The 14,908-nt window shown below is 39.3% G+C and overlaps 1 protein-coding gene across 2 annotated transcripts; it reads left to right on the top strand.

Annotated features, from left to right (window-relative positions):
• Positions 1-8,814: 8,814 nt before the first annotated feature.
• LOC134840688 (DNA polymerase eta-like) lies at positions 8,815-13,865 on the top strand. 2 transcript variants are annotated; one of them, XM_063856660.1, is made up of 4 exons: positions 8,815-9,302; positions 9,879-9,988; positions 10,379-12,645; positions 13,508-13,865. In XM_063856660.1, exons 1-4 carry the CDS (start codon positions 9,074-9,076, stop codon positions 13,737-13,739), a joined length of 2,838 nt encoding a protein of 945 aa, XP_063712730.1. In that variant the 5' UTR covers positions 8,815-9,073; the 3' UTR covers positions 13,740-13,865. The 2 variants fall into 2 exon arrangements, with proteins under 2 accessions (XP_063712730.1, XP_063712731.1); XM_063856661.1 differs by having other exon boundaries at positions 9,165-9,302; positions 9,842-9,988.
• The last annotated feature ends 1,043 nt before the right edge of the window (positions 13,866-14,908 follow it).

Below are 14,908 nucleotides of genomic sequence, written 5' to 3'. Positions count from 1 at the left end.
TTTCCTGAGTCCACGTTGACATTTAAACCCAAAAAGGCCAAATTACCGTTACTATCCAGTACTTCTATGGTGAACTGCAAGTTTGGATGCAAACTATTGGTATCCTCGAAGACTACCCGAGGATTGCCCTTGACAGTTCTATCTATACTGTTTCAGCGATGTCTGCGTATTCGGATTACGATATATTACCACACCCTAAGTCGTATCAACTCAAACAAGCTTAGCATGCTACCCCGTATGTTCGATCTGTCACCTTTTTCCAGGGCAGACTTCCTTGTTATACTCTTATAGCACAGTCAATTTTTGTACTTCTTTCATTGATGCAGCTTCGTATTCTTTGAGCCATAAATTGGCCAGTAGTACTGCAAGGGAGGTGCCCCTTGCTAAACCTTACTTTTGTACATACCACAAACCCTTGCATTTAAAGTGTACCTTACTCACTGCCAAACTCAGTAGTTTTTTCATAGTCTTGCGAGATGTTTCCGGAGGGTTGAGTTGCTCATCCCTCAGGGCTATTTCAACAGCTTTCGTTTCTGGCCATTTGAGTGTTCGTTTCTATGGTTGCCCCCTCAATTTCATCAAAGTATTTTGCCAATGTTTTATTTAAGTGGTCATAGCAGCTACCAGATAAAGAAAGGGCTGGACGAAATGATGTGTCTTGTTTACAGCTCTTCGCTAACCTCGTTCTTTTTTTTTCAAGGCGAGTAATTTTTTGTTTATGTCTCTTTCAATTTCTAGGATCACGCTGTCCGTCATCACTAAAATGTTCTGCCTGTGATAATGCTTTCAGTTTCTTCTCATATACTCCTTTTTCATTACACAAAAACCCACCCCCTTATCAACCCGCACTGCCATCGTTGTCCTTCAAATACTTTTTGGCTTTTTCAACAGCTTTTTCAGAGGGGGCCTGTTTCACATTCTTAGCATATCTCTTTGCAGCTGCTACAATCACACATAACTTTTCTCCGTGTATTCTATTTACTTGACTTCAGACAAAAAAATATCAATGTCCGCGAGGAAGTGAAATTCATTGATTTGTCTCGTACCAGATGTTTTGGTCCAAAACTTAAAATCACTTCATCTAAGATTCTGACTGACATTTCATCCAAGTTTTTTAATGATCAATCCTGTCTTTCCGAAAAATTTTCAAGGTTTTTCTTGTGTAGACTTATCAGGTTATTGTCACTACACCTTGATTGCAGGTTCAGATAGATCCACCACTTCTTATCTTTACCCCTTCTCGCTACCCCCTTTGCTTTTGCTAGGTTACGCGATGCCTTAGCCCTATCCGCATTTGCCTGGCTTATCTCAGTTCTCAGGAGCCTCAATGGAAATCTGTGCACCGCTTGATCTGAAAAAACACCTTTATCAGGTACGCGAAACCGTAAAAAATCTGGTATATTGTTGTTATCGAGACATTTTCTCAGAACTTCAATTCTCAGGAAACTGCTGATAAATTTACTAAAATGATTTAAATAATCTAACACAAGTTTCCAGACGAGTTTTTTTTAGGACTAACCTAAAGAATGGTACTGGCAGCAAAATTGCGGTCATCTTTTTTTTGCAGGCCGCGCAATCTTCTTTGCAGGCCGTGCAGGACGAGCACTTAACTTCATGTGGCACTCAGCAAACAAAAAACAGCCCCAACAGTATCTCACGACTTATTAGTCGTTTCGCTCCAGCTGAAGGTCTTGAGCCAACACATCTGCTCACCGCGCCTTCGCCCTGCGGCGTCCTCGCAATGATTTCTTGGTCTGGGTCTGGATATTTGAGAGAATGCCTGGCAGGTGGTCTCAATGGGACAGCACCACACTTAGCGTCTCTTACTCCAATACTCTTGACTGGTGCTGAGGTCCCCAGGATTCTGCTTCTTGTGATAATATTACCAGTTGTCTTTATGACGATTATCTCTGACTTCCGCGGATCCTCAAAAATATCGAGTGCCCTGCATTAGACAAAGGCACTTGTTTGTTTTCGCTTCGATTTTAGATACGCCAGTGGTTGATCAAGTGGGCAGGGCGTACAGTTGTTAGTGCGATGGGATGATATGCTGTTGTTCAGTACAGCGTGCCAGAGGATAATCTGCTTACTGGCCAGAGGTTGCTGTTCCAAAAATACTCGCATACTCTTCCCCCTGTTCAAGGTATTGGGGTTCAAAAAAAGGCCTGGGACTGCGTAGACCTTGTGCTGCGTATGTTTCCGTTCCTCTAGCTCAAGATCTTTCAGTCGGTGATAAGGGGAGCTGGCAGCTACAATCATCGCCATTTGAACACAAACACTATTGACATTATGAACAAAAACCCATTGTAAAATTCTGGGCAAATGGTAGAGAAAAAAAAGTCGATTCAATGACTGTTTTCCATAAAGGAAAATACCAGTTTGTTTTTAGCTTATCGCTAGAAAGGGCTAGAATTTAAGAATTTTAAAATGTTAATTCAAACGAATGGAGGATAGGTTGAGGTATGTGTTAAGCTGTAAAGTTGAAATAAAATTAGCCACAGTCAAGCTAATTTCGCAGTCGAGTGAAATTAACAGTTCAGCCTCGTATTTATTTCTTCCGTTCAGACCTCTTTTTCTCGACAGAGGTTGTCCCGAAACACGAGTCCGTATCACGAGCCCGAAACGCCCACGGGCCTGAAAGCTGAGCATTACGTCTTCTACAAGACCTGCAGACCTCCTAGTTATCTTAATCTAGTTGGTTTGATTCCCAACCAACTGACTCTCTTTATTTCTATCCACATTATACTTTACTCTTCCTTATCTAGAAAATTCCGAGGAAGCAATAAATGCTGATGAGCTGAGAGTGCTGGTGTTTGAAAGAACAAACCCTCCTTGTTTCGTGGGCAAGCAAATTTGACTGAAAGAGACATCGGAAATGACGCAGTTGAAAATTCTCTCAAGTTCAAGGCGTGTAAGTGTGATTTCGTCAAGTAAATCTGTGTGTTTAAAGGCAGGACTAGCGCGGAGGACATACATTTGTTTAGGGACAAAGAAACAATTTTTAATGAGAAAGAAAGCGGTTTGACATGGTAAAGAAGCTGTTCGCTGCAGGAGTGTCTTGAGTTTCGCAAGTTTGTCCACTAACTCTGCTCGAATCGACCGAGTGCCTAGACCAGCCCCAAGAAGTGTGCTCTCTTCGGCATCAACGCATTGAATAGTGGGAAATGTCTCACGAAAAGCTCTTTCTATCTCCTTTTTACTGCTCCTAAAAATGGTCACCTCGCTTTTCTTCTCACTCAAAAGCAGACCAAGTTTCTCACATGCTTGTTTGATGCTCAGAAGATCATGGAGAGTGGTGCGCCATTCATCAACAAAAGCAACGTCATCCAGGTATCCAGTTTTCAGCTTGCTCAAGAGGTTCTGCAAAGCAGGATGTAGGACAAGACAAAAGCCAAACGTAGCCAATGGATAGCCTTGCTAAAACCCTTCTGTTGATTTGATGGTGAAGGCACCATATATCAAGAAACTGCTGTCTTCGTAGCAGAGTTTCACAAAGCTAAGGATCTCCGCTTTCAAAATGACATCACGTCTTCGTAGCAGAAATTCACAAAGCTAAGGATCTCAGCTTTCAAAATGACATCACGTCTTACACTGTTGAAGGCGTTGGCAAAGTCAATTTTGACAAAGGCTTGATCACGTTCTGCGCATTCAATGAAATCGCGCGCTACATGAGCCGCCGCCTCACTCCCGTGTTTAACACCAGCTCCTAGCTGAAAAGGCCAAAAATAATCTTTGAATTTTTCCAGCATGCGCCGTGAAATGCATTTGGAAGTGAGTCTTCGCAAAGAGTTTCCAATCGCGATCGGGCGTATTCCTCCACATTTCTTGGCCAAAGTGATGAGTGTAGCACTGGAGACGACAGGCTTGATCAACGCAGGGATGTTGCCTGTCAACAATAAATTTGTGTAGTCTGTCAGATAAATAGTTTCAGATAGTTGAAATGTTTACCGGGGTAGCAATGGTTGCCCCGCGATGAAATTGTCCGACAGAAGATATCACTTGCTCAAGACATCATCTTCAAAAAATCTCCTGATTGCGGATTCTCAAGCACGCCATCTTGATTTTCCAAATTTCAATATCTTGTCCCTACCTGGGGCCCGAATTGGTGCGGTAAACGAATTCCTAAGAAAGATAAAAGGAACTTGGAAGTTTAGAGGAGTGAGTGAAAAAATCCACAGCTCATATCATTTGAAAACTGACGAAGTGCACCTCAGTGAAGAAGGTCTGAAGGGCATTAAAAGTATTCTCAAGAATAAAATCTTATACGATAAACATTCGAACATCTGCAATACAGAAGGACATCTGGTATATTACGAGTGTCGTTTCAAAAACTGTCAGTGCCCCTATTAACGTAAGTAGAAATAGTGAACCGCAGGCCTCCCCTTTTCGGGAACCACCAGGTTTGTCTATTTCTTCTTTTCCCCTGAGTGAGCCACAGGCCTCCCATTTTCGGGAACCACCAGGCTTAACTGTTTTTCTATCCATAGTATAAGCAAAAATGGGCAAAAACTGCAAAACATGTAAAAGAGGCTTTGCCAGCAACGAGAAAACATACACATGTGTCGCATGCAACGCTCAAATGCATTTGGAACCAACTTGTGTTGGGTTGTCTCTAGTGGCCATAAATGGAATAAAAGAACTAGGGCCGAATGTCATGTTGCTTTGTAATACTTGTGTGCAAAATAATGAACGAGACAACTTTATAAGATGCAAAACCCTGGCCAACATAGACGAGAAGCTCTCAAACATTGATGTAACTGAAAGCCTTAAAAGCATGGAAAGAAGACTTACCGATTTAGTAGATCAAAAAATTGGAAATGCAATGAAAACGACATGCGATAAAGTGGAAAAAACTTATAGTGCCGTTGTAGCTGCTGAAACCACCACCCGTATAAATCAAGCTCAAACCACTCAACATGCTGCCAGATCTAACTCTGATCACAACATAAATCAAAGTTTTAGGATACAAGGGGTCAAAGAGGACCCTGAGAAAACAAAAGGAGAAAACCTTGTCCCAACAAATGACGAAGTAAACGAAATACTAGACATAATTGGAGTGAAGCCGAAAATAATAGAACTAAAACGACTGGGAAAATTTGATCGTAATCGAATGAAGCCAAGAACACTGCTGGTAACTGTACCTAGCGAACATGAAGCACGACTAGTACTAGCAAAAAGCCGAGAAAAGCGAGAACAATTGGTCGAAAAAGAGGTCTACCTGCTACCAGCATTGACCAAAGAGAGTGCAATTAAAGAGAACGAAATCCTTAAGAAACGAAGACAACTACTAGATGAAGGCGTTCCTCGCGAAAAGCTGAAAATAAGGAATCTAGAATTGTTCAATGATGGTGTGAAAGTAACTATTGACACTGAAGTTCAGGAACCCCAGCATTGACTAGGATTCCTCAACATTCTGCAACTAAATACTAGAAGCCTAATCAACATAGAGAGAAGAACTAAGCTAGCAAATGCAATTGCAGTTGGAAATTTTAATGTCATATGCTTAAGCGAAACTTGGCTTAACGAGAATATTCAATCATCAGAGCTTTTTCTAAGTGAATATAACATCTATAGATCTGATAGAGCTATTGTGAGTGGTAAAAACTGTCACGGAGGCAGCCTAATAGCTGTCAAGAATAGTCTAATTACCGAGGACTTATCCACCAAACATGACATTCCTGATTCATGTGTGCTATGTAGTATAAAACTTCATCAAACTGAAATGATAATTGGCTCATTCTACAATCCGCCAAAAAACAGTAATTACAGATACAAAGTGCATGAATTTGAACAACTGATCAAAGCCATTCCTAAAAACAAACCGTTTCTCTTATGTGGGGATTTAAATTTCCCAGAAACAAACTGGAACACCCTCACCAGTACTGACGAGGAAGAAAACCAAATACTGCAAATTTTTGAAAATGGACTCTTTAGGCAGGCGATAGATTTCCCAACATGTGTGAAGAACATACTAGACGTAGCCTTCTATCGGAATTGCTATACAAGTGCCGAACAAGATTTTAACGTTTCCAAGATTTATGACTGCTCAGATCACAATGCCATAATGTTGTCTATTGAATGCACGGTATCAGAGCCGAAACCATACTTGGAAAATTTTAGAAGTTTTGGAAATGCCGATTTTGAAGGAATAAACAATTTTATAAACGAGAACCCATTTGAACCAGTATGCCACACAAACATTAACAAAATGCATGAGGAGTACACCCAATATTTGGATGAAATCATTAAGAGTTTTGTGCCTCTCAGAACAAGACATAGGCAATCACTTCCACCTTGGATAACAAGTAGCACTTCAAATTTGATCAAAAAGTTACAAACAAAACGGCAATCATGTATACTCAAACCGACCAACTACAGAAGACAACAAGTTAAACTGTTTGAAAATTTAGTAACTGAATCATCGGAAGTGGACAGGAAAAACTACCAAGAGGAATTGTTTAGAACACGGAACACTAATGTAATTTTTAAACACCTAAAGAACTTGAATAAACATACAAGTCTTCCTAAGTTACTCATAAAAGATGAAGTTGAAAGCACAAATCCAAACGAACAAGTCAACATGCTAAACGACTTCTTTCATTCAGTTTTTAATCCTAAAGAAAGTTTTAGTATTAGAGATATTCAATTTGGAAATCCCTTGTTAACGAATTTTGATATATCGAAAAAGACAGTAAGTGAGATTTTATCAACTCTGGACGTAACAAAGTCACGCGGCCCAAATGGGTTGCCACCTAGCTTTTTTCAGAAAACGAACCGCAATATATGCAAACCGATGAACAAAATTTTGAGAAACGTAAAACGCCTACGAAAAATACCTGACTCATGGAAAACAGCTGCAGTTACTCCTGTTCACAAAAAAGGTGACCGAAAATTGGTGAACAACTATCGACCAGTATCGCTATTAAATATTGACAGCAAAGTCCTTGAAAAATGTATATACAAAGACCTGTACCCTTACTTTGCCTGGTATTTGACGAAACATCAACACGGTTTTACTAAAGGTAGATCAGTTTTGACAAACATGCTCTCCTTCCTGAAAGAAATATATGAAGCGCTTGACAATGACTCAAACGCAGAAATTGTAGCAGTCTACACTGACTTTGCAAAAGCCTTTGATAAAGTTCCGCATTTTGATCTACTCAAGAAAGTTGCACTTATAGGAATAGGAGGCTGCATGTTAGAGGTACTCTATGACTATTTGAAAAACAGGAAACAGTTTGTACGAGTAGACAATATCAGCTCAAAAGTTTTAGAAGTCACTAGTGGTGTTCCCCAAGGATCACTTTTAGGACCACTGCTCTTTTGCATTTTTATTAACGACCTACCTGAAGTACTCAAATTCTCTGAACCATATATTTTTGCGGATGATCTTAAACTACTTTCCATCAAAAAAACATCAATTGAAATTCAAGAAGATCTGGACAAAATTCAGCAGTGGGTAACTGAAAACAAAATGGAATTAGCACTAGATAAATGTGCAAAAGTAAGTTTTAGGGGCGGAGACGCCAACTCTATGCTTTTTGGTGTAGTGCTTGGAACATCGAAGGTTGTGAAAGATCTGGGAATTTTTGTGTCGGGCGATTTAAGTTGGAAGGTACACATTGAAACAAGATTAAAGAAGGCAAACCAAGTACTGTACCTCCTGAGAAGAAACCTATCAGCAAAGATAAATACGTTTGTAAAGTTAGGCCTGTATAAGTCACTAATACTCCCAGTGTTATTATACGGACTCTCATGTACACATATATCGAGGGGGGATCAATTGCAGTTGGAGCGATTTCAAAAGAAAGCAATCCGGTGGATCACTGGAAATAAAACGGGAGTGTACATCAACGAACTACGCTTGCTAAACATTTTACCCCTGCCCATGTTCATCCAGCTAAATAACATCTTACTTCTTGCCAGTCTTGATTCTAATGAACGAAATGAAATAGTGTTAAACAGGCGAACCACACGGGCTAGAAATATAGAAATTTTTGAGATGCGAAAAGTGAGAACGGAAAAAGCGAGAAACGAATTTGTTTTCAGAACCAGTAGGATTGTAAATCGATTAGAACCATATATTCATTTTGATAAACGAATCGGCCTCAAGACGAGAATTTTAAACACGATGTGGAAATTTGTAAACGAGAGATTTTCAGAAATGACAACGTGCACGTGGCAATTATTCTGTGATTGTATCACGTGCAGAAACAAGTGGACATTGTTTTAGAGAAGACGCCGGGACCAAGACTCCCAACAGCAGTGCTGTGAATCCCCAACAACAACAACAACAACAAGAGCAGGTTGTTGCCAGCTTCGTTAGCAGATGGTGAAAGTGCGTCTTTCACGTGTTGTGGTCTGAGGCCCGTCGGTCCACCAGCACTACCTGCGTTAAAAAACATGACCGCTCTCCTGACTTCTGACTGACTAACTTGAAGTTGAACACAGTCGTTACTGAAATGCCTGGTCGTTAGATGGGGGTGTAGCTTTGTCTGCGGGTGCAGGAGGGCGCGTCGAGCAATGTTTTGTTCTCAAGAGTCGGTGGCAAGAAAGTATTGTCGCTGGCTGCCAACCTGACAGCTCCCTTGATATCTCCTTCAAGTTTGGCAGCAATAAGTTTGGAGTTTTCGTTGTTCCCAGAGTGTGCAAATAATCTTGTTGAAAAAACTGGTCTGGTAAAAAAAAAAACTTCGTTTTTATTGATGGGACTGTAGATGAATTTTTTCTACTTTCGGTTCAATTAAGGTCTTGCTGAACAGTTTAAACGTTTCGGTGTTCTTTCTGAAGTTTGAATAAAACATCAAGAAATTTGCGTAGTAGTAGTAGTAGTAGGGCTTTTGTGCTCGTTGCACAAGGGGTTTCCCCCTGTCAGTTTTTCGTTCTATAGTGAAGTTTTACTTCTACAGTCATTCATTGTGCAATCGCAAGCAATTCTCCATGTGCACTTGTTCATTTGTTCGTAGTCCTTCTCAAATTTTCTCCAAAATAACCACATTAGGTTGGGTCTGAAAGCCGAACCACTGTGTCTTTTTTTCTTCAGTTTATAGTGATGTGATTTGAATGCATTGATATGACGATGGACGCCCAGCTCATGTCGTCATCGTCTTCCCGAGTCAGCGGGGGAGGAGGGAGTGGGTGTTGGAACCGGGTGGTGGCGCTGGTGGACATGGACTGTTTCTACGTGCAGGTGGAGGAGAGAGACAACCCCTCCCTCCGGGGCACGCCTTGTGCCGTCGTCCAGTACAAACCTTACAGGGGTGGGGGACTGATTGCCATCAACTATGAGGCACGCGCAAGAGGTAGATAAGCTTCAAAGGCTCAATTAGCTTCCATACAGCTCAGCGTTATTTCAATTGATGAGCTTCCTCATGCTTTTGTTATGCAAAATTAATACAATTGAGTTGATTTTCACGTGATGATACGTCGTGATCTAGTTTTTAGCGCTTGAAAAGTAACCATCTTAAGAATAGAAATGGATTGACAAAATCGATAAAATTAGATTGACTAAACCATGACAAAATTGCAAACAAGCTTATGATCCTATTTTGCCATAGCAAGTTTAAAGAGAAGATGAGGAGTTTGCTGTAAAATAAGCTCACATTATTCCGACCTCATCTATTATGTGAATGTTTTCGTCCATATTTATCTGCAGTTGTTAAAAAAAAATTTCGTTCTTGGGGCATGCAAAATTTTTACCACTCAGCTTATGATCGTCATTCTCTTCTGGGGTAGCGCTTTGTTTGTCTCGGTAAAGAATTGTATAGAATAGGCTGACCCACTGCTCTCCGTTTTCTAAAGATTGGTTACTTTAATTTGGTGATGACCAGTACTCGTTTAGAAGGCTGTTGCTGATGATAATCGTGAGTGTGTGTTAGGAGTGAAGCGTGGTATGATGGGGGATGATGCAAAGGGAGTGTGTAGTGAATTGCAGACTGTGTTTGTGAAAGAGAGCAGAGGCAAGGCAGACCTCACCAAATACAGACAGGTGAGAAGACAAGACATGATTGCAGATTAGTTCTTCGTGCACTTTCCTTTCACTTAACTTGGCGTTACGACAGCTGTTGCTGACCTTGCGATACTTCAAAATTTGTTAAATCAGTACAAAAATTCGTTTATTTTTTCACAAGAATAGTTTTTTCATCAGAATAAAACGTTTGAATGAACCTCGTTTTGACATAAGTAAGGACATAAATAAGTAAACATCTGGTCTTGCTTTGTCTTCTCTTTTTTTTTCGTTGAAAGCTTAAAATAATTTAGAAGTTTATCAATTTTGAAAAAAAAATTTTGTGAAACAGTAATGGAAAAGGATGCATGAAGTTTGATTGAAGTTGAGTTATTCGAGAAATGGAAAAAAAAGTCATTTTGTTTGTTGCAGGCGAGTAGTGAAGTGTTCCAAGTGCTGACCGCCAAATGTCAGCATGTAGAAAGAGCATCAGTTGATGAGGCCTTCCTAGACTTGACTTCTCTCGTAGACAAGCGAATATCCGAAATGCAATCTCCGATCGAAGTTCCCATTGAAACTTTGCCAAACACTTGTGTAGTTTATCCACTAAACGAAGAAGGTTTAAATCCAAGTGAAATTTCAAATGACCGACAGAAGAATTTAATTCCGTTTTTAGAACTCGTGAACTCCCGCAACATTTCGTCGAACTGCGAACTTCGTTTACTAATCGGAGCTCAAATTGTTGAAGAAATACGACTCGCGGTCTATGAACGTACTGAGTTTCGATGCTCGGCTGGTATTGCACATAACAAAATCCTTGCCAAATTGGCCTGCGGAATCAACAAACCGAATAAACAGACTATCTTGCCTCAGGTATCAGTGGAGTCTTTCTTCGCAACACTTCCAGTGCACAAGTTGAGATATCTAGGAGGCAAACTGGGAGATATAGTGGAAGAAGAATTAGGATGCACAAATGTCGGGGACTTACTCAGGTATTCCGAATCAGTTTTGACTTCCAAATTTGGAGAGAGGAATGGTCTCTTTCTGCATAATATATGCAGAGGTATCAACTATGAACCGGTTAAACCACGAACAACTGTTCAGTCAATTGGATGTTCAAAGAATTTTCTGGGAAAAGAGTCAATTTGGACCTCGAAAGAAGTTAACCACTGGACTCTTCAACTTTGTTCAGAATTGGAAGAACGTTTGAATGAAGATATGGACTTAAATCAAAGAGTCTTCAAGTTATTAACTGTTAATTATTCTATCAAAGGCCGGGGTCAGGTTAGTAAACGGTGTCCAATCACAAGTTATGACACTAACTCGATGCAAACAGAAGTAATGAAAATCATTTTGGGCTCATTGCCATTTAAACTGGCCTCTAAAGAAGACAGATACCCGGATCCCATCATTCATTTAGGAACATACGCTTCCAAGGCCGAATGTGCGACATCTGCTAATTCTAGCATAACAAACTTCTTCAACATTTCAAACGACCGAAGTCAAATCAAGTTCACAAAGACAGGCAAAGATGAAGTTAAAGAAACCAAAATTAAGAAACCGAAAAAGTCTGCGCTCGATATTTTTCTAGATAGTAAACGAGTACAGAAACTAAAACATTCGACTTGTAAGAGCAAACTAAGTCGTGCTAATAATCAAAATAAATCGGAGGAAAATGATTATAATCAGACAAAAATGGCGGCGCTTTCAACGCTTGGAAGCGTTAATTTAAGCAGTGAAGAAATTCCTCACAAAAGTCCTCACTTCGAAACTGATGAGCCATGTGATTCTGAAAGCTTTCTGTTCGGTGGAGCTGATTTAACTTCCAAGGGATTCGAAGAGGAAACTGAATCGGAAATTTTAGTTCCCGAGTCACCACCCGAAATGATTCGATCGTTTTCGGAAGAGAAACTGAATTCGAAATCATCTTTCAAAAAGTTGAAACACTTGCGTAATTTTGACACTGATTATTTATTAGATAGCAACATTATGTCATGTACGCCAATTAATAGATCAAATTGCAGCCTTTTGAAAGATTTCAACATATCACAGACAACTTATCAGGCCCAAAATGAACTGGTTTCAAATGAATCTGGTGGCAGTTGTCTGGCGGGTAGTGTTCTGGAACAGCAAGGGCAAAATGATTTAGAAAATCTGTTCAAACTTCTGTTCGAAGACTCAGAATCTTCTCGTGACTCGACTATGAATTTTCAATCACCTCAAATAAGTTCAAACCGGGTTAGTTGTGAAAAAATGTGTCTATCAGAGCCCGCGACTTCCAAATCAAACACGGAAGACCAACTACATTTAAATAAGTATCCTGGCGGTTCGAATGATATATCGGAAACGCATGCAAATGGACTACTTTCAGGCAAATTGAAAACGCCCACAGCGAAAAGAAAATCGGCGAAAAGAAAAGGAAACCAGTTGTCGCTGAGTGACCAGAAAAGACCGAAAGGGTTGAAGCAGGCAGCTCTTGTTTTTTCTTCCACCCAAACTAACTCGGCATCGAAAAAGACGAGAAAGGCTTCTGGTGAAGTGAGTTCGACCCAAAGGCGACTTACGAAGTCTGCATCGAAAATTAAACGGGGAGAAAAGAGTTGTTCCCAGAATCACTTAAAGTCGTCGATTAATGAAACTGTTTTGCCCAGTGACAGAGTTGCTGATTCGTCACGCTCAATCTCGTCCATGTTTTCCAGGTAAATTGTTACACCTGACGGCCAAGAATTTCAAGAAACATTGGCGATATCATTTCTTTAAAATTAATACAAAACAATATTTTTATCTTTAAAAAAAGAGTAGCCTGATGCTGTGCAATTAGCTTAGTGTTCCGAGCATATTTAACTACTTGCAAAACATATTTTTTCTTTTTTTTTACCCTGGCGATAGGCAAGGGTATTGCAATCGGGTACAAGACTTTCCCATAAAAATTTTGATCATTGGACTCATCTCACAGACTCATTCATATGGGCCTTAGTATTGCAACAGACAATTTTTGAGCATAGTAGCATTTTAAATACCTGGCCTAATCGAAGTTTGCCTTTTAGGTTAGTTGCAATTTCACCAACTCGATTTTTTTTAGCCTTTTTTTCAAGATTCAGTTTTCTTCCAAGTTGCTGTAACATCCACACCCGATTCTAGTCGAGACCTGTTTTTTTTTTGCAAACTGATTTCCGCTAGCTAAGATAGTTGTCTGTCTGCTTGTTTTTAAGTTTTTTCAAAGTTTTTTTTTCATTTGATTTTAATCATAGTCATTCGTTTTTGTATTGCAAGCGGTGCGAAGCTCAGTTTTGCCTCTGTGTTAATTTTTTTTACTCCGAATTTTTTGTTAATTGGGTAGAATTGAAGAAAGTGGTCCAAGCAAAAATAGTTTGATCACTATTTCTTATCTCTAATGAATTGCTTTTTTTCCATCCTCCCAATCATAAATTACTTTTGATAATAGTTAGAAATGAAACTTATTCGGTAATTCGAGTTGTATTAATGATTACTATTTGGATAAATAAGCTCTTTCTCTCTCTGTAATTAGAAAGATTCTACTGTAGTCCCCATGTTTTCTAGGATGTGTTCGGAGCAGTTGTCTGTTCCGGATGAGATCTTCGAGGGGGTGGAGGGGGAGTGTGATGTGATGCAGTGCAGTTTGTGTGGGGAGAGAGTGTCCATGTTCACTCTGATCGAACACAGGGACTTCCACGTGGCACAAAAACTGCAGACTCAATTCAACCAGCGCACCAAGACACAAAATACTGCGTCATCATTAAAAACAACTGATACTTCAAAAAATATGAAATAATTAAACGTTTGACCTCCTCAGTTGGCGCTCTTAAATTATCAGATAAATTTGAAAAATTGACAGAATTTGTTTTCTATTATTTTGTTTTTTGAATTGAATTAGAGAATTTACTTTTCCGAAAATGAATTTTTCAACGTCCAAAAGTCAAGAACGAAATGAAGAATTTGTACAGGATTAGTTTCCTTGCAGCTAAGCCCAGCCGCTTATTCCTAGCTGAACGGACCTGCTCAGCAACCGATGTAACTTGAGGATATTCATTTTGAATCTTGTTCTATGATCATCTTCATATTAAATATGCTTTTATGCAATTGAGAAGCCATTGCGATGTAATTTCAAAGTGGTTTGCAAGCCACAAACCTAAATAAAGTTATTGGAAAAGAGACTTATCGTTGTTGTTTTAAGAACTGCTAATAAATCAACATATAAAAGAAAACAAAGTAATAGGAAAAAGTATATTTGAGAAAAAGGTTAAAAGTTTTTTTTAGAGCAATTCTTTTCCTTGTTAACATTTCTAGAAGAGTTGAAGTTTAATTTAAAAGAAAATGTTTTGCAGTATGAAAACGCAGCAATCATTGACTGCTATATCAGGGTAAAGCCGTAACAGCTCCAAATGCCCTTTAATTGTTCTCCAATAATTTGGACCAAGAAAATTTTGATTGAACTATAATTTACGCTTTAAGTATCATTGATATAGACGAGTACATTACGTAAACTCAAAGTAAAAATCGGAGAGTGCTAGCGCATATGCTTCGAAATAGAAAATTATCAGCATCAATCTCTAGTTTCCTCCCAGAATTTCAACCCAAGTTTTTATTTTCCTCAGAGCACAAAGTGGTCTGAGAACACAAAGAGTCCAAGAGCCGAAAAAAGATAAATATTAAATAATACGGGCTAATTGATAAAATAAGCGTTCGATTCGTCAATATTGCAAAAGAAGTTTTTGAATTAAATATAAAATGAGTGTTTAAAAATTATAAAAATTGATGAGTTTGCTCAAACCATGCATAATTTTTTTTTTCATTCGCAAAATTGACGGTCCTGAATGGGATGGGGTTACTTCAAATCTGCTCAGTTCTCCTAAAAAGATGTATGCTGGTAAATGAAACATTTTGTTTCAATTCCATTATCGGCTTGAACTTAAATATATAGATTCAGCGACATCAATTTAT

Source organism: Symsagittifera roscoffensis, chromosome 2 (assembly GCF_963678635.1).
Source record: "Symsagittifera roscoffensis chromosome 2, txSymRosc1.1, whole genome shotgun sequence".
NCBI lineage: Eukaryota > Metazoa > Xenacoelomorpha > Acoela > Convolutidae > Symsagittifera > Symsagittifera roscoffensis.
This window is presented reverse-complemented; position numbering and strand designations above follow the sequence as displayed.

Bases quoted from the DNA above. Each gene is read 5' to 3' on its own strand.
- LOC134840688 (XM_063856660.1), top strand. From the start codon at position 9,074: ATGACGATGGACGCCCAGCTCATGTCGTCATCGTCTTCCCGAGTCAGC. The intron at 9,303-9,878 runs GTAGATAAGCTT...AGTGTGTGTTAG, and splicing joins CTATGAGGCACGCGCAAGAG to GAGTGAAGCGTGGTATGATG. The intron at 12,646-13,507 runs GTAAATTGTTAC...CATGTTTTCTAG, and splicing joins ATCTCGTCCATGTTTTCCAG to GATGTGTTCGGAGCAGTTGT.